The 23,655-nt window shown below is 40.8% G+C and overlaps 1 protein-coding gene across 9 annotated transcripts in view; it reads right to left on the bottom strand.

Moving 5' to 3' along the window:
* Window positions 1–23,655, bottom strand: part of RBM33 (RNA binding motif protein 33) — a 133,469-nt gene that overhangs the window by 65,574 nt on the left and 44,240 nt on the right. For 6 of the 9 annotated variants that reach the window (XM_009204291.3, XM_009204294.3, XM_009204289.3 and 3 more), the window contains 3 exons: window positions 15,280–15,451; window positions 9,203–9,411; window positions 4,851–5,136 (listed from right to left, as the gene is read on the bottom strand). In XM_009204291.3, coding sequence (XP_009202555.1) covers window positions 4,851–5,136; window positions 9,203–9,411; window positions 15,280–15,451 — 667 coding nt within the window. The remainder of the gene's footprint in view (window positions 1–4,850; window positions 5,137–9,202; window positions 9,412–15,279; window positions 15,452–23,655) is intronic. The other 3 variants (XM_009204292.3, XM_003896916.3, XM_009204290.3) reach the window with 1 other exon arrangement.

A 23,655-nucleotide genomic window follows, 5' to 3' on the forward strand; every position in this document is an offset into this window, starting at 1 on the left:
ATTAAGCCTTATCATTCACATCGCACTTTCCACACTTCGAGTGATAGCATACATGGCCTGTGTCACTGCTTGATCAAATGCAAAGTGTGACAGAAAGAAAACTTACTTTTATAAAATGTAAAAATGCCAGAAGTTCATCCCTTCCTTGACAGACTAATGGAATGAGTCCAAATTTCAAAATTAGAGTGGGTCAGTTTGCAAGACTTTATATAAAATAGAATCCAACTCTCCCCTCAATTCTATACAGCTGATGTTACATCAATTCCATATCTAAAGAGAAACACTAGACTGGAGAAAATGGATAAAGAAAAAAACAAGAATATCTCTGACCTCAGAAGATTATAATGAAGGTGACAAAGAAAAAAACTACATATTAAATGTAAAGACGTGATTTTTAAAATCAAGTTAACAAATATAAGACACCCAGATCCTCACTAACTCGATCATAGGTACTACTCAGAATTTAAATGCCAATATCTACCAAAAAATTCCAACACAATAAAAGGATAAAACATTAAGCCTCTTTAACCAGGAGAATGAGAGAAAGAAGGCGAGGTGGGATCTTTAGAAAGCAATCTGATTATAATAAATGGATTTCTTACACAGAAGCCTCTGATGAGCTGGTAATCTGCACAAAGTACCAGCCTTTTCCCTATTTAAAAAAAAAAAGAAAACACACAGCAGAAAAGGAAAAACAGCTGACAAAAAAGGGTTGCTGCGGACAGTCCCGGTGGGAAGAGGGCAAACACCTGGCCCACCCAAGAGAAGCCACCTCAGTGGGAATGCCCAGGCATATGTCTGCAGGCTCTACCTACCGGGCCCTGGCTGCCCACTGTGAGCACAGAAGAATTTAGAAGGTGTGATGTTAGAGACCAGTCCAGTTGAAGCTTCAACTTGAATATCTGAAGTTTAATATTTATAACTTGTCCCATGTATTTAATGGACTAAGTTTTCAATTCATTATAATACTAAAAATCTGGAAACAAGTTACATTTCCATCAAAATAGTTTTTAAATAAATTATAATGGAACACTCTTCATCCTCAAAAAGGAAGTTTGTGCCATCAGAAGATGTGTATATATTGTTAACTTTTTGAAAAAGCACCTTTCATCTATGTAAGGCTCTGAGAATCAAAGGTTTAATCTGTGTATCTTTTACGTACAGGAGACATCTTGATATTCGGTCTCTCTCAAGAGGAACTGTGCATTTCTATCTAAGCTCATTCATTTATTACAGAATAAACAACTGCTTCCAAAGTGTTGCCTATCTACCTAGCAAGGCTATTCTGTCCTTCTCTTCTGTGTCTGTGTACCTCTGAAGGTCAAAGGCAAATTACAGATAAGGGATGTGTGGCACTAAAGCTCCTGGTTTCATGGTGAGAAAAAGCTAGCTGGTCCTGAGTTGAAAAACTTTTGTCAGAAAGCTGACCTTGGAGTAGCTGCTAAATCACACGTGTGCTTTGGGGTGCAAGGCCTGCATTCTACACTTGTCAGGCTGCTAACTTTTGCAGGGGACACCATTTTCATACATAGAGGATATCTTGGGGCTTCCTGATAGCTTTACCACCCTATAATTCTAGCTAAAGAAAATCTGTACATATTACCAACTGCCAGTTTTCCACTGCATTTTACAAGGAAATGCACAAGAAAGACTAACATAAGCAAAATCATTCCAACAAATTAGACTGACAGCAGTGCCAGGTTTAGGACAACCACTATGGGGAAGACGCAAAGGATTACCTGAAGGAAAGCCACCCTTCCCCATTCAAGTATGCATGTGTCCATTCATTCAACGGCTACTGCGGGAGACACAGGCACCACGCCAGTCAGCGACGCTCAGGGCCACCTAAGAGGATGTGGGGACGAGTGATACTAACCAGGGTGGGAAGAACTTTGTGGGCACACGGGGACATGCGATGGGGTCAGGAGGGCTTAGGAGTTAACTGTACTTTAAAGCCTTATGCTTATCTGCCATGCCCAGTGGCCTGGTGGTGACCCGCAGACACTGTCAAGAGGCGCCCCCCTCCCTTTCACTCTGTGCCAGCCTGTTACCATCACAGTCCCCTGCTCCATGGCCACAGGACAACTTCATAATACTTCTGACCCACGTATGGGAGGGTCCCAGGCTCTAGGTCACTGGCCAATCCCCCGCACTTGAACTACTACCTTAGGCTACTCTCCACTTCTGAAACTTCTCTCCCACACCCTTGGGAATCCCTAATTCCCCAGCCATCGGCAGCATCCACAACACCCCGAGTTCCTTCACCTTCTCGCTCTCATGGCCCCTCTGAGCGGCAGCTGTTCTCCCACAGCTTCTTGCCAAAGGTCTGGGGGTAGAAGGGCTCCTTCTTGATCTCACTGCTGCTTCCAGATCCACCTTTCATCTCATGCCACCAGCTGACATCCCCCAGCACCACACTGCCCGTCATGTCTCAGGGAGTTCAGCTCCAGTCTGAATAAACACAAAGATGGCCCTTGCCATGCCCTGCCTCAGATCCGTGCCACCTCTGCCTCCAGTCTTGGTGACCATTCTACCCTTCCATCTCACTCCCTCCAGCACCCTGATTCAAACAATCGTTCAACTCTACGAAGATCTCCAGTGACCTCCTTTTCACCGTCTCAGCCTCCACCCTGGTGTCCTCTCCTCCCTGGCATCTACCTTATGATCCACAGCCCATCGTTACCAGCACTGCCTCCCCTTTACTACTCTGTGAAAACCATGACCCTCATAAACCCAACCGCCTGCCTATTCCACACCTAGTGCGTGCAGATGAGTACAGCTGGACAGAGACACACAACCATGCTGACTGCCCTCACCTCAAATCCACACTCCTCAAGGGCTCCGCAGCCCCACCCATCCCTGCGCACATCCACTCTTCCAAAGCACGAGCAGATGCTCCATAGCTCCTTTCCTCAGACCTTCAACACGCTCTCCTACCTCCCCACTCTAGCTCCTTGCTACCTACTGAGGAAACTGAGGCCACCAGGGAAGAACTGACACAAGACTTCTCCACCTGCCCACTCATCTGAGCTCAGGCTTCACCATCTGCCCCAACTGTGGAGGACTCCCTGCTCCTCCATCTCAGCAAGCCCACCTCTGGCACATGGTCCTGGACAAGACAAGTTTTTCCTCTCATCTTTACATCATTAAGTGTTTTCAGCTAATAACTAGCTCTTTTCTGTAAGTGCAATGAATTAAAAACTTAGAATAGGCCGAGCAGTGGCTCAAGCCTGTAATCCCAACACTGAGAGCCGAGGGCCAGTGGGATCAGAATCAGGAGATCGAGACCATCCTGGCTAACACGGTGAAACCCGATCTCACTAAAACAAAAAAAACAGCGAGCTGAAGTGGCCGAAGCCTGTGGATCCCAACTACTTTCGGGAGGCTGTAGAGGCAGAAGAAGAATAAGTGAACCAGGTGAGCTTGCAGTGAGCTGAGATCGACCACTGCACTCCAGCCTGAAGCGACAGAGCCAGACTCAGTCTCAAAAAACTTAGAATAAAAAACTTTCTCTCAAGCCTATTGGCTCCCACCAATTATCATCCAACTTCTGTTTTAGCAAAACACAGTCAAAGTCTAGTGGCCTCAAGTTCGTGCCCCATCTCGGCCAGGCTTGCGCCTCCTTCTCACCAGTTCCTTTATACTTGCAGACAGGGTCTCACCTGGAGGAAGCCCCTTTATACCTGCTGATCACTCTGCCTGCAATCTTCTTCCCCAAACAGCCACATTACTAACTTACGGATATCCCTCAACTCTTTCCTGCTCAGTGAAGTTCACCCTGATCACCCTATTATTAAGAGACAACTCATCTCTTCCCCCCATCCTGCTCAATTTCTCACTGCATTTTCATCTTCTAACATGCCACATAAAATACTTATGTTTACTGGTAATAAACAATAATAAGACTGCTAGAAAGCAAGATCATGGCTGAAGAAAGCTTTGTCTGGTTTGTTCATCAATGTAACTCAAATGCCAAAAATAGAGTAGTAACTCAATAAATGTGTGGTGTGTGTTCACAGATACATGAAGTTAATGCTTCATATAAACCGCTCGAAAACAGTTTCCTATCTTAAGGAACATGTTTCAGTAATAATCAGATCTGCATTTATTTGATTACAACAACTAAAAGATGGATGTGTCCCCTCTCCACCAGCTGACACTGGAATTGAAGGGGGGCATGCTGCCTGGAACCAAAGAGGGACACTCACCACTGCAAACATCCTCACCGGGAGACTTATGAAGAGTCACAGCTCAGCACTTTCCACTCAATTATACAAGAAGAGATACACATTTTTAAAGAAATATACTTGACCCATCAAGCTAAAATCTAAATGAATGGGGAAGAGCCAAGGAAAACTCATCCTTACAAATATGAATGTGAAAACCGTTTTGCCATAGCGACGGCTTCAGTACAATAAACTAAATGCCTTCAGATGTACAGTAATCTATAGCATAACAGATGCTCCTCAATATAGGATGGGGTTACATCCCAATAAGGCTATCGTTAGTTGAAAAGACCCTTAGTCAAAATGCATTTAATATGCCCAACCAATGGAACATCATAGCTTAGCCTCACCTACCTTAGGCAGAACACTCACATCATTCCACAGCTGGCAAAATCATCGGGACTGGGAACCACAGCACCCCCTGCCCAGCTTCGAGCGAGTTTTGGGATGCCTGTTGCGACCCCAGGAGAGATCAAATCTCAATATTCGAACTATGATTTCCTCTGAATGCATACTGCTTTCACACTCTCACAAAGTCGAAAACGCATCAGTGGAAAAATCCTAAGTCAAACCACTGGAAGCTAGGGCCATCTATGCTTTACAACAGTAAAAGGAAACACAGACCTTGAACAGGCGTGACCACCGTCCCTTTGAAGTGCGGGTTGATGTGTATGTTCTTGGGCTGCTGTGGAGTCACGGGTGGCGGGGTCATCATCATCCTTGGGGTCTCTAGCTGGGGAGGCATGTGCATTCCCTGAGGGGGGGATGGGTGGTGCGGGTGCTGCACCGGAAGCAGCGGCTGCAGCTGCTGCGGCTGGAACAGGCTTCTGATCGGCTGCTGCTGAGGCGGTGGTGGCGGCGGAGGGGGAGCCTGGGGCTGTGGAGGAGGAATTAACCTTGGAGAATGAGTCTACAAATCACAAAAAAAAAAAAAAACAAAAGTTCACCGAAATCAACATTTAAAAGAATGCTGATGTGTTACAAATTTACACTGATTGCATTTGTAAAGTTACAATGTAAGAAGTCTGTAGTAACAATTTGTATCAAAACAGCAGGATAAAGAAGCTTCTCTACTTCTTCACAGTGAGGGCTATAGTCTCACAATTGAGTCAATCTCAAGGCAAGAAGGAAAACAGCCCCAAAGCACCCAGTGTGAATTTTGAAAAAAAGAAAAATTCAGTTCAGGGAAAAGAACTGCCCACACTGGGCAAAGCCCTGTGCCAGGGACAGAAGAGCAGCTGCCACGGCCCTCCCTGTAGCAGTCCTGCATCCCCCTCCAGGAACTCTGGTAAGCAAGGCAGGAGATGCGCACCAGTTACCCTGCTCCAGAACTGAGGCCTGAGAACAGGACAGGGCTACAAAGAGCCTCCAGGAGAGGCTGGGAGGGAGCTTCTCTGAGAGGGTGGCACCTGAACTCGGTGATGAAGGAGGGAGAGGTGCAAGGCAGAGTGAGGGACAGATACCCAGAAAGAAGCAGAAGCAGTACAGACCCACCTGCTTGGTAAAACCAGGAGACCAGGAAAGAAGGCAGGAAAGAAGGTATGAAAATTACACACTCAAAGTGGTCAGAGATCTCGATTCGAGGCTGGTTATTTTGTCAAACAGTCACTAGAGAGGAAGAAATCAACAACTGCAACAGCTGCTGTGGACTGAACCTTCCCCACATTTTAAGTTCCTACCATAAGGTCAGTAGAGAAAGTTAGCTGACCTAGCTCCCCACAGTCCTATAAAGTAGGTCCTATTTATTGACCTCCTTTTACAAGATCAAGTAGTTGGAAAGCAGAAAAGCTGGAACCGGAATTCAGGCCATCTGATTCCACAGGTTTTGCTTTTAATCACTAACCAAACTGGTCACACAGCTAATGAGCAGTAGACCACAACTAATTCAGTTGTCTAATTTAACAAGCTATTTTCCCTGAGATGATGCCAAATTTTGGAGGGCTTTTGAATTCCAAGTAAATGATCCATTACTATGCCATAGACAACATGTGTAACAAGGGATCATGAATGATCTCTTTGGTAGGAAAATGATCATTCACAGCAGTGTGAGATGAACAAGGGCAAAGAAGATGGAAGGAGACCATCTAATAGGCTATGGCGACAGCTGACGCACAGGAACAGCCCTAGTCTGACAAAGAGCAAGAAGACATCTCAGAGGAACAATGAGTAGAATATTCTAAAACCAATCTATGAATGGCCTTAGCCCACCTATCCTTCCTCAGGGAAGATGTTTCAGAAGATTCTGGTACCAGCTCACATCCACTAGCACACATGCTCCCATATGCAGTATGTTCCCCTCCTGAACTCATCACATCTGTGCACATCTGCCCATGAGAGTGGGGATCTTGTCTATCTTATTCACCATTGTATCCCACAGACAGCACACTAACAGACACCAGGGCTTAAATTTTAATTGAACTGAGAGTGACCACAATGCATGGTCATTAATTCAAGACCACAGAGTTTTGAGGGAAAGATCATGTTTGTTTGATTAAACAAGTGACATTCAGGGCCTATGAAACCTGTGTTTGGAGAGGTACAGGGACAGTTCGGAGACGGAGAAAATGGAGCTGGAAAGAGGTTAGGCTAAAGACTAAGACTCACCGAGAGACACTAGGTAACAGCAAGAGGAACAGTGCTGGGGAGACCGCTGAGAAAAAGGAGGACTAAGAACAAAACCTGAAGAAAAACGCAATTAAAGAAAAGGGTATTTTGAAACTGTTCAAAGAGATTTTAAATGCTCAATACCAAAAACCAGAAAGTATTCAAGGGGATGCCAATGTTAATTAGCTTGATATAATCCATCCACAACATTTACATACCGTAACAGTGCGTTGTACCTCATAAATATATGCAATTAAAAATAAAAGTTTAGTTTGAAAATAAAAAAGTCAAAGGGGAGAAAGAAGAAACCATTCTAGATAAGAGAGTACATCCAAAATCTCATATGCCCAAAAAAGAGCTGCTCAAGACAAAGAGACCACGTGTGATGGCCAAGTCCCCAGTGTGGTCCAACAGGACAAGGGGTCAGGTGGCATCTCTGAGGGCACCATTCAGGATTCAGGACAGGGAACAGAATGGAATCCAGGCAGCAAGGAGCCAACCAAGCAGAAAATGGGTACAAGCAGAGACATGAGCCAAAAATTTTCTTTCCAAAACTTTGGGGGTCAAGACTCAAAGAGACAAAATAGTTCTGGGAAGGGGAGTGAACAGGGTGGAGAAAGCTTATGATGTAAGAGAACGCAGTTGGAGTGGAGGATAAGACAGCCCTGATCTCATCATTGATTAAAAAGATGAGACTATCGCTTACAAAGCTGTGTCAGTCTTAGGGCAGCTGTCTAGTTTACTCCTAGTACACAGTAGGCTCTAACAGTCCAAATCAGTCACATTACAATCCAGAGATACGACGTCACCATCAGGACTGAGGACAACTGAATGTCCGTGACATTTTTAAAAGCATTAACGCCATCTCAGTTCAGTCTCTCTAAGGAGGCAGGTGAGAGATACATGCTCTTTCCTTCTTTGTGGTAAGAAAACAGAGTTCGGCAACTTCTCCAGGATCAAAGCCATAATTACGTAAACACTGGTCTCCTGTGGGAGTTGTCTGGCCCCCTAAAGAGGCCAGAATAATGAAAATGGCTATTCGACATATGGCAAGCGGAGGTTTGGGGCGGAGACAGGGAGCAACCAAGGGAAAAAAAGACAAACCGTAAATTCAGCCTTTTTGCTGTTAGAGATGCTCAAAAACAAAACAGCTGTGTAAGCAAACAGCAGTTCCTAGTATCATCAAATTGTGTACGCCTACCTACTCTCCCTTTACACATCAGAGTTGGAATTCTCATGCTAAAACAAAAATTATCTCTTCTACTTTATCATTTCACAAATGAATGGCTCCTGAAATACAACATTTCAACAGAAGTGAAATGTCATTTTTTCTAAATTCAGGGCATGTGGTAAAAAGGGCATGTGGTAGACACAGTGGACACATATTTGTGTTAAGTAAATTTTTCCTTGAAGATTGACTTGTAAGTAAAAAGCCATACAATCCCTAAAGCTTAACTGAAAGAATCGGTTGGGCCCAGTGGCTCACGCCCATAATCCCAGCACTCTGGGAGGCCGAGGCAGGTGGATCACTTGAGGTCATGAGTTTGAGACCAGCCTGGCCAACATGGTGAAACCCAGTCTCTACTAAAAATATTTTTAAAATTAACTGGGTGTGGTGGTAAGCGCCTGTAATCCCAGCTACTAAGGAGGAGGCTGAGGCAGGAGAATCATTTGAACCAGGAGGTGTAGGTTGCAGTAAGCCAAGATCATGCCACTGCACTCCAGCCTGGGCAGCAGAGGGAGACTCTGTATCAAAAACAAAAAAAAGAACAAAAAAATCAACAATTCCTGTCTTTGTTTCTGAGATGTGCCATCTCTGAAACACAAAGGACATTCCAATTGAAATTACAGGTACATGATTTATTCCTAAACTATAGGCTATGAAAGCTTTGTATGGAGGATATGGTAATGATTCTGAGAAACTGATATTTAAGGAAAAATCTATGGTAAACAGTATAAAGGTAAAAATATTTTTATAAAATAAACAACTTCTGCCTAAGTTCTATCTGTAATACCATCTTTCAAATGCAATGCACTCAGAAATACCCCACTAGAGGCTTTAGCGAGCAAGGTGCCACAGGAGCTTATGTCATCTTGGGGCATCAGGTCACTCATTAATTCCTCCTCTGGAAGTATTTGTGGTACAGGATGATTTCCTACTACCAGATGACTGGAGTGCTGAATTTCTAATTCAGGATGACTGGAGTGTGCAACATCACATGAGACTATAAAGCAGAAACTTCAGCCATTACTCCTGCTACTAACCTTTCATTTCAGACTAAGAAGAGAGAAATGTATAATAGGATACCCACAAAAGCTTATTGCCATGTGTTCTAAAGTTCTAGGGCTACTACAATAAAATCTGAAGTTACCACGACAGGAGGCTGTGTAGGAAGCAACGCGGGTCTGTGGTCCTTCATCCTGCCCCTCTCGGTGCTCTCTCTTCTCTGGTCCCCCACACCACGACACATCAGCGGGCCTCCTCGCCGTCCTCCCCGCCTGGAGCTGTAGCGTCCTTGTTTATGCTGTCGCTCCCTTTCTTCAAATTCAAGCAATGCTGCCTTGGCCTCTGCTGAAAGTTCTACGTGAAAAGATGTGTATGTGTTAGTTACTTTCCGAGAGCCCAAACTAGAGATCTAGGGAGAAAACAGGAAAGAATGATGTGACAATGAAACTCTGCAACAGCATGTGCTTCACCTGCGGGAAACACCTGACTAGCAGCGGCAAGGATGATACAACCAGCAACATGCACAACCCACCAGTGAGGTCTGAGAAATAAGAACAGACTTTCCTTTATGATACAATGCAAGTGTTGCCAATCAATTTTAAATTATTTTCATTTGAGACCAATGATATGTGCTGCATGAGGCTAAAAAGAAGCTGAAGTGAAATTTAACCACTGCCCTCACACTAGAAGGCATTTTGCAGTCACATCTTTTTTTTTTTTTTTTTTTTTTTCCCCGAGACACAGTCTCGCTTTGTTGCCCTGGCTAGAGTGCAGTGGCATGATCTCGGCTCACTGCAACCTCCACCTCCCAGGTTCAAGCGATTCTCCTGCTTCAGCCTCCCAAGTAGCTGGGACTACAGGTGCACGCTCCCACACCGGCTAACTTTTTTGTATTTTAGTAGAGACAGGGTTTCACCATGTTGCCCAGGCTGGTCTCGAACTACCGAGCTCAGGCAATCCATCTGCCTCAGCCTCCCAAAGTGCTAGGATTACAAGCGTGAGCCACCACGCCCGGCCTGCAGTCACACCTTTTACTGATGGTGTATGACATCAGTCAGAAGCTGTCTCTACCAGTCCTACACCAGTATGATTTTCTTACTGAAGCCAGTAGAATTATTAATAGCATACGATGGCACACAGATGCAAGAAAACAAATTCCTGGTCCTTCTCACTTAAAAACAAAACTATTAATGAACTCACTCTGAAGTCAAGGTGATTTCATAAAGAATAAAAAACTCAATTTAATACATATCATTTCAATTTTTCATATTTATTTTCTTAAAACTTTACTGTGAAGCCTTCTTATATGCATGCAGACTGATAGAGAAGCCAAATCAAGTGAGAGCAAAGTCACAGGAGAAAACGCTCATGCAAACACGTGTGGAGTGTCCAGCAGCTGCTCACTGCTCTGCCAAATGCTTCAGGGATACAGAAAACATGGGCATTGGCCCCAAGAAACTTCAGATGGCACATTATTCTATATTCCTAAAGGGAACGAAAATGATTTAGCCACATATGGTCCTTTTACAACACTAGCTAAATTGGGACAACAGATCTTACGCCACATTTTCTAAAAATGTCACTGAGTATACCAAGATGCCTTCTCCTGCCTTCTTCCCCAGCCAAGGGTAAGCTTTCAATATTACCATAGTCTACCTTCTACCTTGGATCCCATCGTCATCTCCAAACTCCTCCAAAATCTCTAAGCCACATTTTTCTTGAAATTGTTTCTATGGTACCCCTCTCCCCGTCAAAGAAAACTAGACCCCATTTGAAAGAAAATTTAATCTCTTCTTAACCAGTATAGACTTTTATTCTAATCTTGACTACATGATTAGTTCACACACACATTTTATGCAGTGAATCAGCAATTATTTTTCTAGTGGTTCTGAGTGTCAAGATTAATTTCACTTTCCTCAGTAATAAAATGGTTTCAAATGACATCTTTAATCAGCAAGTAAAAACGCTTTCCTCCAATTGAGACAAGCTGTCACAAAAGGTCACCAAAATATGACAGGATGGAAATTACATTTGTAACTTCAACTGAAATGTTAATTTCCCTTTAAGTGTTTTCTGAACTATGTCTAGATTCTAAAGAGATACATACCTCAATGTAACAAAGTTTTACACTGTATTGTCCCTTTCTAAAATGTTAAGAAAAATGTATTTGCATGCAAATAATTTTATAATAGTTGAAATACATATAGAACACACAATTTGTTTGGAAAAATAACAAAAGATAATCTGAGTTTTTTTAAAGACAACTGAATCAAGAAAATTTTAAAGGCCCTGCAAATACAAGGACCATTAAGTACTACTGCTGGCATTAGTAATTCTGAACTGTTTGTTACTACAGAGAAATCTCTTTCCCACAGATCCTCTGAAATTATTATTATTTCAAGACAATATTTTGTGGGTGTACAAGCAGGTTCTTTAGGCTACAGCAATAAAAAACAACTTAAAATGTAACACATGCCAATGAAACTTAATAATCTGGAAGCCTACTCACAGATAATGCCTAACTAAAATAAATGCAGTCTTTCATTTATGGCTTACATTGCTTTCTAAGGCAATCCAAGGGCCACCTCCCAGACGAAGACACAGCTCTCAACTTGGAGGACTGGCAACTGGGGGACACTGGTCAGTGACACTGTCTTCAGAAATGGCGACTGGCACTTTCACAGTGAACCATTCCTTACACATGTCTGCTCTGTAACCCTGCTCAACTGAGCTCCAGGAGGGAGTTAAGCACTTACACCCTACGACATCCTTTGTGTGTAATGAATTAATTTATTTCCTAAGTATGTAGTTCTGTACCATCCTTGGGAAAACTGAGAACACTGTCATTCAAATCTTTTTCTGTAAGGTTTAATTTCCACAATCCTGATTGAGCAAAAAAAGCTAGTTAATTAAGATCTTAACCTAGATGAAAGCCCAGAATTCTACTTCTAATCCAATCTGCATTCAAAATACCAATCAACAACTGTGCATAAAACTGTTCCTTAACTGCTGAGGCTGTCATATGTACGAATGTTTTTCACAGAGATGTGAATGTGAAAAAAGACTAAAAGTAACCAAAACTCCCTCCTAGATTGGAAGAGAACTCGTTTCACATGTAAAGTTTCAGAGTAAGAAACTGGGGATACCAGTGCATTATTTGATTCTCCCTTTTGAAGACTGAAGTGTTCTCAATACTAACAATGATATCAGTGGGGAAAAAAAAGTACATCTCATAAGACAACAAGTACTCTGGCAGCAAGATATTTTAATCCCATTACAGAGCAGGCAAACAGCTTTACAGAATCAAATAAATGTAATTATTTCCACACAGAACCTGAGACTGTTCAGGTTTTTTGATTTTGATCTCTAGGAGCACACAAATAAACTGATGTGTAAAAATGTATTCAAATGTCTTAGTTTACCAAATATTGAGGCATTATCTCTTTTTCAATATATATTTCCTCAGATGTAAAATTCATCTTTTGTTTGGGGGGAGGTGCTGAAGGTAACAAGAGAATTCACTGTTTTAGGAAACCAATCTTTTGATGGACAGAAAAATCCTCCTTTGTGTTGGGAAAAATCCTAACTTTACAATTATCTGAAACTCATGTTTCCAAGCACCAAGCTTTCTTAAGTAATACGGAACAGAAAAGGTACTTTTAACTATGGTTTCACCCGCCCTATCATCTTGCCAAACAACCACATTCTACACAAATGCAGTTAAGTGCGTTTTCCATTATTTACAAGAATGGTCATTAATCAAGCTGTTTATGTTTATAGCTACTCTGCCTCTAAGGACCTCATGCTCTTCCCCCATAATTCAAAGGAGAGGACTTGTCCACCACAAACCAACCTTTCCAGCTTCTTGTCCCAGGATTACATGAACATAAAGCTGCCAGACGCCTTAAAAAGCAAAACAGATTTAATACAAGTTATTTAAATACACGAAATTGTAAATGACTTTGGAAAGAACAAAATGAGGAAAAAGTCCTGAGAAGGAGATGCAGGACTGAAACAGACACTAAGCACACATGCAAGCTGGCCATCACTGCAGAACCAGGATGTTACTAGTGGGTAGGTGGAGGCACAATGAACAGGGATGAGACGACGAAACCAGGGAGGTGGGAAAGGCAGAGAGGCACCACAAATCAGGGCAGGGTGCTACAGAAGAGGGAAGACAAGCCATGAAATCCACAGCTACCCCACAGGGAGTGGACTACAGAGTTGGGGAAAGGCCCCCATTTGTAATGTTGTCTAGTAAGTGAATTAATAGTCTTAGAACTTGTAGCTACCTAGGGAGTTCTCAGTGACTAAGCTTTTACACATCATGTTTTAAATGTATGTAATCAAAGCCACAGCCCAGATAACAAGACCCAACAAAAGAAGTAGTAGCCATGACTAACCCCTCTCTTCCTCCATCCCTCCCCAGTTCAGGAAGCCTTATGCCTTCCAGGTGGTGGCTGTGGGTTGCCCTTAGAATTCCTTAGTATTCTGCCAGGTATGGAGAGCTTTCCTTTATTCATCTCATCCCAAGCCAAGACTGACGCATCTCTGCTCAAGTAAGACTGTTCTATGATATTACCAATTCCTCCTGTTGACATGTTTTGTTTATTCCCATCCTTCTGTTTTAAGACCTTCGCTCCATCTTTCACCTAAGGCCAATGCCAGACTCTATTTCTTAGAAATTAAAGATGCTATATTAAAAAATCTGCTTCAGATTAACTGGCAACTTCATACTATAACTTGAAAAAAGTCTACAGAAATCTTGGGCCACAAGATGTAGTAGCAGTAAACTAGACCACAAAGAGAGAACATAAAGATTCTAGAAGAATCTCTCTGAACAATCTTGCCTAGTAAATTAAGATAAGACTGGTTGACTACTGCTAACTTGTGCATCTTTGGAGCTTAGTGTCCTTCCACAGAATTCGTATCTGCTACTTAAAGATACAGGCTCATGTTTTGGACAAAAAACGACTATGAATAACGGTTTTAAGAAGTAATAAAAGTAATCATGAAAGTTAAGTCTTGATTCTTATCTAGACCAAGACCAGACGGCAGGCAGAGCCCCTGTGTCCTCCTGCCCGCCTGCCCTCCTCCTCAGAAGGACAATATCCCAGTGGTTCTGGAAGCACCAGTGCAGGAGCAGCATTGCTTGGTAACTCATTAGAAATACAACTTTCTAGGCCAGGCACGGTGGCTCACGCCTGTAATCCCAGCACTCAGGGAGGCCAAGGTGGGTGGATCATGAGGTCAGGAGTTTGAGACCAGCCTGGACAATACAGTGAAACCCCATCTCTACTAAAAATACAAAAACTAGCCAGGTGTGGTGGTGCGCACCTGTAGACCCAGCTACTCAGGAGGCTGAGGCAGAAGATACTTGAACCTGGGAGGTGGAAGTTGCCGTGAGCCAAGATTGTGTCACTACACTCCAGCTTGGGCAACACAGCGAGACTCTGTCTCAAAAACAAAACAAAAAAAATACAACTTTTTTGGGCTCTACCCTATATCTAATCAATCAGAGAAGCTGGGAGTAGGTCCCAAAATCTGTGTTTTAACAAGTCCTCTGAGATTCTGACGCTCACTCAAATTTGGAATCACTGCTTTATTCTTTGCAGTGAACACTGAAAAACACTGTATAATGAGGGGTAGGGTCACTATTAAAAGTCTTTGTGAATCAGCAGCTGTCTAGTAGACCTTTCACACAGCAAGCTTTGCTCAGAGCGATTATTTCTACAAACGAGTCAGCTTGTCTCAGTAAAGACAGAGGAACTGCAGAAAACACAAAAAAACAAGACAGCTATGAAGACACTAAAAGGTACAAAATATAAACCAGTCTTGTCCAGAATTCGCCCTGACAACATTAGGGTCTTGGGAAGGGTCAACATGGCCCCATAGCTACCATCCCCATGCCACCTTTTCAAGACCAGCCAGGAACCACATAGTATGTACAAGAGCAGCTCTAGGCCACAGACTCAAAAAAAATTTTTTTTTAAATTATCTTAAACACTTTATTCAAGCATCTTAAATCCATAAACAGCAATGATTTTAAAGAATGAGTTTTACAGTACCATAACAGCACTCACTCCACAGTCCAGCCACCCTCCGGATGGCAGCCACAATTATCCAGTCAACCTTCTTTGCCTACTTTGATTAATTACAGCAATACTATGGAGGAAGTTGAAATGAGAGTGAAGGAGGATGGGAGACAGGCAAAAAAGTTACCCAAAGTTTCTGGAATGTTCCTTCTCTCTCTAGTTACATCTGAGAGCCTAATAATTGTTCCTTCTTTCCTTTCAGTTTTGAAACGTAATCGTCCAGATTCTTCATCATCTTCTTCTTCTTCATCTGATTCTTCTTTGATGTCCTTTTGAAGTTCCAATGTTTCCATACCTCCCTACATTGCAGACACACAAGGCAAAAAGAAGACAGTAAGTTCATATTCTTTTGAATTAAATATTAAAGAATGCTAAAATATTTATTTATATTTACGATGTAAAAAATACTGCAAAATGTCCTGTTAAAAGGCCACATGAAATCCTCAACTGACTCCAGGAGAAAATAACCTTAAACATTAACAGTTGCTGTTCAAAAAAAAAAAAAAAAAGAAAGGTCAAATTCTTGCTTGCAATTAATAGACAAAGTCCTACACATCATTGCTGCTTACACTTCTGAGAGAATAAACAAATTCCAAAAATTCCTGCTGGACTTATTGCTTTGAGTTTAACACAGATCATAGCAAAGTTCAATGTATTAATTAAACTAACACTAAAGTTCTATGAGTTTATTGTAACTTAAAGGCTTAACATTTTGTAACTCCTGACCCCAACTACCTTCCCTTCATTGACAGACAAGCAGTCCGAACGAGCTGCTGTTGTACTGATGCAGCCTCCAAAGTCTTTTCATCATTTCTCACTCCTGTTTACATCATTCTCACTGTCTAGAGTTAATTTATCACTAGCTTTGAGACTATTGAAAAGGAGAAACTTTTTTTCTTTAGTCATGTCTTCACACTAACACCAGCTTTTATCTGAAATTTTATTATATCAGTATTCCCTACAAAAATTTTCCCTAACCTCAGCCCAAATTAAAAGTAATTTCTTTGTGGACAATTCTTACTGCCAAGTGTCACTCATGTTCCTAGTGAAAGAATCACCTCTCACCTCGATCAGTCTCTGCGACCCACTCTTAGACATAAAATAAGTACCTACAGAGAGCAAGGTTAATTTAAATACTTTTTATCAATGTGAAGAAAATATATTTGCTCCTTTATTCTCCTGATTTATAATATGTAAATATTTACTCTTAATAGAAGTAACAGTGAACTTTATTAGAAAATGCACAAGAAAAAAATGAAAACCAACCAATGACACAATCATTTTATATTCTTGCCTTTTTCAGTACTTTTGATGTAAAAAGACCAACTACAAATGCGCACACTCTACTATAAATCCTCCAAGTGGAAAAAGATCTTCCGGAGCACAAATACCTGAACAGCAAGAGATGACCGTAAACTACAACTTTCACTGTAAGCCTGACAATTGCACTCAGTATGCTGACGTCCAGCATACTGCAGAATTTTAAAGTACCAAAATCTCAGGATTTTTGCTGGTTTGATACCATTATTTCTGTACTACTGAGTGTTTGAAATCAGAAGGATGCCTGCAAGGTACATGCTGCACCACACTTTCCAACAGAACCAAAGCCAGCTTCCTTAGGACATCTCTTCTCCACTCCCATGAAGCTCTAGAGCAGCACTTCTCCAATTCAATGCCCAGTCATCAGTGGCAATCATGTTGAAAAGCAGATTCTGACTCAGCAGATTCAGGGTGGGGCCTGGAATTCTCCACTTCTAACAAGCTTCCAGGTGACGCCAACACTTTAGGTCCACAGACTGAGTAGAGTAGCAAGGCCAAAAGGGAGGAAAAGAAATCACTACCAACAAAGCAAAGATTCTACAAAGTCATTTTCAATTCAACTATTAACAACTGTAAGCACAGTTCAAAGACTTTCCAAACAAGTGTAATGTAAAACAAGACAGCACTGAAATTAATATAGTTTATTCTGCATCCAAATCTCCATCTAAGAAATCTAAAGAGGATAAAGATGAGTTGAAAATTGTTTCTTCCTAGATATTTACCCTAGAGAAATGATACCTTATGTTCAAACAGACCTATAGGAAAATGTTTATTCTATTCAGGATCACTAAAACTGGAAACACTTAAATGTCCTTCAATGAATGGATGGATAAACTGTTGTGCATCCAGACCACAGAATGCTACTTCGCCATACAATGGAATGGCCTATTGATACAGCAGGGATAACATCATAAAGACACCATTACACTGAGTAAAAGAAGTCAGTCTCAAAAGGTTATACACTGCAAGGACTCCATTTATGTGATATTCTCCAAGGAGCAAAATTAAACCGGTAACCAGTGGTTAGGAAAGAATGAAAGGTATAGCCACAAAAGGATAGCACAAGGAGTATTTTTGAGTGATGGAACCATCCTAGAATGCAAACTTCTGGTCCAAATCTTGGGGCTCAGTTAATCCTTCAACTACATCAAAGACTAGGGAAACCGAACTGACAGACACCAACCACGGCTGATACCACTTGCTCAACTGCAGACCATTTGACGATATTCACTAAGCTAGGCTTAACTCTTCAGCCACTGAAGAAATACTACCTCTTATTTTAAATACGGGGCTTAAAAAAATCCATCTCCCTTGAGATGATTAACCTATCTGCCAAAATGTTGATCTTCCGTATAATTTTTTTTTCCCCAAGACGGAGTCTTGCTCTGTTGCCCAGGCAGTGGTATGATCTTGGCTCACTACAACCTCTGCCTCCCGGGTTCAAGCAATTCTCCTGCTTCAGCCTCCCGAGAAGCTGAGATTACAGGCGCTCACCACCACGCCTGACTAATTTTTGTATTTTCAGTGGAGATGGAGTTTCACCATGTTGGTCAGGCTGGTCTCGAAATCCTGACCTCGTGATCTGCCCACCTCGGCCTCCCAAAGTGCTGGGATTACAGGCGTGAGCCACTCCGCCTGGCCTTCTGTATAATTTTTTAACAAATATTACCTAGCATGCCATTGACAAGCTACATTCCACTGATGGGTAGTGTGGGGCTACAATATAAAAACCAAACTATCCTAAGATTATGTTGTGTAAACATTTAAATGTGCATGTAAATCTTTCATTTCACTATAGACACTGCCAAAAATAGTCAAGGTTTGATTTTTAGTTACTGATTTATTGTGAAAACCTCAAAGATTTATTTTTAATTCTTAATACAGAGTGCATATGAAAATCACCATCAAAGTACTTAAAAAAACAGAGAGGTCCACGTAGGCTTTATTTCGTAAATGTAGAAAGAACTGGAAAAGCAAAGAGGGAACGATACTCAGACTTGTATATATTTTGAAGTTCTCCAGTTAATTCCGAAATGAAACTATGATCTCAGTGATTCGAAAGAAAATTGAATATTCTATCCCAAAATCTAAACAGAAACAATGGGTAATTCTCTGAAACACACACATACACAAATGTAAATATATATATAGAGAGAGAGAGAGAGAGAAAACATTGCTTACAAAAAGTTCACAGAGTTTTTAATGCTTATTGATAGAGTAATTGATACATCATCAAATAAAAATGGAAGTCATTCTACCAACAGTGAAAATTTATGGGTTGGAAAGACTGAGCAAACTGTGCAAAAACTAGAAGAAAAAGAATTACAGACCAATGTCCTTCATTAATACAGAAACAAAATCCTTTTTAAGTAAAAGTACACGGAATCTCACCAAATATAAAAAGGATAATACATCACAACCAAGTGGGGTTTATCCAGAAACAGGAGGTTGATTTAACATTCAAAATCAGTCAAATCTTACCTGAAGAATTCCAAATCTATGGAGACCCTCCTCCTCCTCCTCCTCCTCCTCCTCCTCCTCCTCCTCCTCCTCCTCCTCCAGGAGGTGGGGCTTAAGTTCCTTTCCTCCCCTCTCCCCACAACCCCTTCCCCTTAAGGTAGCCTAGACTTAGTGACTTGTTTGCAAAGAACAGAACAAGGAAAGAGAAAGCAACATTACAATGAAGAAAACTGGCAGACACTGTCTGACCCAAGTGACCAGGGTGGGTGCTGCCAGGGACGCTGTGGATGTCACGTGCCCAGTGGCACAAGGGTTCCATAGTGTTCTTTCCAAAATCCACAACCTCAGGCTAATCACGAAAACAGCGTCAAACAAACCGAGATTGGGAGACACTGTACAGGATACTCAGCCAGCACTTGCTAAGGCTGTCAAGGTCATGAAATACAAGGAAACACTAAGAAACCGTCGCACAACAAAGGGGAACGGAGAGACAACAATGGGGTACGTGGCTTGGGTCCCAGACCAGCGAGAGGCCATGAAGAGAAAAACTAGTCAAATGGAAATAAAATCTGGAACATGGTTCATCATTTTTTTTGTTAATTTAATTCACAATAACAAAAGCCATATAATTATCTCAACAGATGGGAAAAAAAAGCACCAACAAAATTCAATACCCATTTCTGATTTTTAACAAAATCCCAGCAAACTCAAAATAGAAAAGAACTTCTTCAATCTGATACAAAAACGTACAGCTAGCATACTTAATGATGAAATAAACATTTCCCCCTTAACATCAGGAACAGGCAAGAATGTCTGTCCTGAATGTTTGTTTCTGTTCACACAGTACCAGAGGTCAATGATACAAAAGAAAGAAATAAATGGACAGATTGAGAAGGAAGAATTTTAAAACTGTCATTATTAACAGGCAATATGATTATTAAGATGTTAGTTTTTCCCAATTTGATTTAAAAACACTATCCATTCTCTATCAAAATCCTAACCAGACTTTTAAGTAGTTATTCACAAGTCCATTCCACAATTTATACAGAAATTCAAAGGACCATCAATAGCCAAATTAATTAAAGGAAGAATAAAATTAGTGGATTTACACAACGTGCTTTCATGTTACAGTAATCGAGACTGTACAGTACTGGTATAAGGATACAAAAACAACGCAACAGAAAGAGACTAAAACCTAATTTTATTATCAGGACAAGCACTGTGGCGCTCCAAAGGGAAAGGAAAGTCGTTACAACAAATAGTTGTGAACAATTAGAAAAACGCATGGAAAAAACGGAGTGTCATACCACACAGGCACACCCAGACACAGACACACACACACACAGACACACACACACACACAGACACACACACACACACACACACACACGTTGAGAAAGATCATAATCTTAACTAAAATTATACTGTAAAGTGTCCAGAAGAAAACAAGATAACAACTCTGGAGTAAACAAAGATTTCTTAGGTCACAAAATTCTTTGTACTTCATCAAAATTAAAATTTTGTGCTCATGAAAAGATATATTTAAGAAAATGAGGCCAGGCGTCATAGCTCACACCCGTAATCCCAGCACTTTGGGAGGCCCAGGCGGGCAGATCACTTGAGGTCAGGAGTTCAAGACCAGCCTGGCCAACATGGTGAGACCTTGTCTCTACCAAAAATATAAAAAATTAGCCAGGTGTGGTGGTACGTGCCTGTAATCTCAGCTACTCGGGAGGCTGAGGCAAGAGAATTGCTTGAATCCAGGAGGCAGAGGTTGCAGTGAGCCGAGATCATGCCACTGCACTCCAGCCTGGGTGACAAAGCGAGACTCCGTTTCAAAGAAAAAAAGAAAATGGAAACACAAGCCACAAGCTCAGAGAAAATATTTATAGTACGAATATGTAATATGTAATTATCTGCCAATGTAATGATATCCAGAATATACAGACAACTATCTATCTAGAATATATGCAGTATGTATGCATACATATTCTCCCTAAAAAAGATAAATGTGTATGTAGAAAATATATGTATAGACAGCATATCTTCTCTATGAAAAATATACAGGCTATATATAGCATATATAGAAAAAAAAAGACAACCCATTTTTTTTTTGAGTGAGAGACTAAAACTAGAAGCAAAGAAGATATACGAAAGTCAATCACTCATGGAATGGTGCTCAACATCATTAGAGGTCAGATAAACGCAAACCAAAACCACGATGACACACCCACCAGAAGGATTACATCAAGAGACTGGCAACATCAAATGATGAGGAACAATGGAGACTCCCCCACATTACTGGTGGGAGTGCCAAATGGTACAGCCACTTTGGAAAACCAACAGCGGTTTGTTATAAAAGTAAACATACCTCTAGACTGTCTCAGCAATTCCACTACTTGTTAATAACCAAGAGAAACAAAAAGACACATCAACAAAAAGATGGATAATATGGATAATATGATCCTTTTAGTAGCTTTATTCATAATAACAAAAAAACTGGAAACAACCCAAATGTCTACCATCGGGAGAATGAACAAATGGGGTACATCCATAAAACGGAATAAATTATTAATACACACAACTACTTGGATGAATCTCAAAAACATGTTGAGGAACAGAAGCAAAACACAGGAACACACACACTAGATGACTACATTTAGGTGATGATGTTCCAGACTGGGAAATGCCAGTCTAGGTACAGAAATAAGAAAAGCTTTACTCAAGGAGTCAGGACTGAACAGACAAAAACATTCTGCGTAACGGAACTGTTCCTTATCAACCAAGGGATAGTAACTTGGATGTATACATGTATCAAAACTTACTGTACACTTTACATCTATGCTTATCTCTAAATGTAAACATTATCACCATTTCACAAGTATTTTAAGTGGTGCAAAGATGTTTTTAAAGCTTCTCTCATTTCTTCCTTTACACATGCCAAAACGATCTGAAAATGGCAAGTCTTTTTAAATAACTATGTTAGGAGACAATGGTATAGTTGGCACTAATGTGGCCGCATAACTAAAAAGGATTGATATTTAGTCTTTATAATTAGATCTAACTTGTTTCAAATATAGTGATTTCTCTATATGAACCAAGCAAGAACATTAGTTAAATAAAAGGAGTCACCTAAAATAGGCTTTTCAATTAAAATTAATTAATTGCTTTTAAGTTCTATAATTAAGATTCTAATATAGACCTTCACAGAGCTCCAAGGATGATGTGGAAAACTGCAACACACTTTCTGCCGGTCTGAAGCAATGCAGAGCCAGGCGTGCTGCAACACTGGTGGGGCACAGCGCAGAGCGGGCTGCTCAGCAACAGCAGGATGCTCAGCAACACGCAGAGGTTTAGGAAAAGGAGTCCAGGGACTAGGAAGACACCAAAACAGAGGGGTATGTGGCCCATTAAAAATGGTGCTCCTCCCTGAGGACTACACAGTTTATTTAGACTTCTAAAAAAGATGGATCACAAGCCCGCCAAAACCAAATCCTACAAAAGTTGAAATACTAGCAACTTCTACTTCTCAGCACTTCAAACAGTATTATGTACATGAATTCCCAATAATTATCTCATTGACTAATATTCCACAATGCAGCAAAAAAAAAAAAAGACCAAAATATTTATTGCTAGTGTAAAAGACCAGCACATCACCAGCCTCCAGGAAGGACTACCGAAAGTCCTAAGATCAAGAGCATTACAAAGAACCTGCCGTCATCACAAAAGCAAGCAACATAAACAAAGTAAACTAAAACCATCAAGGAAAGGATAAAAAAAGTAAATATACGAATACCTTTTAAAAATATTTTTCAACAGTAAATTTAAATTATGAGATATACAGTTTAAAAGTAAAAAATAAATAATACATCTAGCAGATGGTATAAAAAAGATAAAATACTTAATATGGATGAGCTCTTTCTGCTAGAAAGATTCATACTGAAAACAACCCCTAGGAAGTTATATGTGAGAGTGTTAACAGCAAAAAAAAAAAAAAAAAAAATCACAAGAGTGAAGCAAATGCAACTTCTAGCTCTTTGCCTTCCAAATTGAAGGGTCAGCATTTTAACCACCTTGTGTTTCCCTGTCTCTTCATATGTTAAAAGGAAAGAGAATATTTCTTTACTTATAAAAGTTATTTTGCTTATAGTAAAAAAAAATTTAAATCAGAAAATATTGGAATACAAAGGCTAAATAATTCCACCATTTAGCAATAATCATTATTACCATTTCCATCTGTAACTACATAGACTTATTTTTTTGAGAATTACACACACACATTTAGATCTGCAGTTACAGGGGGAGCGGAAGGGAAGAATTTTATCATCTTGCTCTTTACACTTAATGCATCACGAGCACCTTTCCAAGCCAAACAGAACTAAGACAACACTTGGTATACTGCATTCCACTCTAAGGTTAGACTGTGATTTAGTCTTCCATACATTGGTTCCATCTATTTTCAATGCTGCAAACAAATACTTGATACATACACCTTTGAACACAGATTAATTCTTTTGGATAAATTTGCTAAGGTGGAATTGATGGGTCCAAGGACAAGAGCTTTAAAGCTTCTAATACTGTCAAGAACAGTGAAGAGTGTAAGGTTTGACTCTACTTGCAAGCTAACAAGTTAGCTGGCCACCATTTCATGGAAGCTGTAAGAAAGCTAAGACTCTTTGTCAGAAATAAGGAGACTAGGAGAATGTTGTTTGTATCACTAGCA

Source organism: Papio anubis, chromosome 4 (assembly GCF_008728515.1).
Source record: "Papio anubis isolate 15944 chromosome 4, Panubis1.0, whole genome shotgun sequence".
NCBI classification, from domain to species: domain Eukaryota; kingdom Metazoa; phylum Chordata; class Mammalia; order Primates; family Cercopithecidae; genus Papio; species Papio anubis.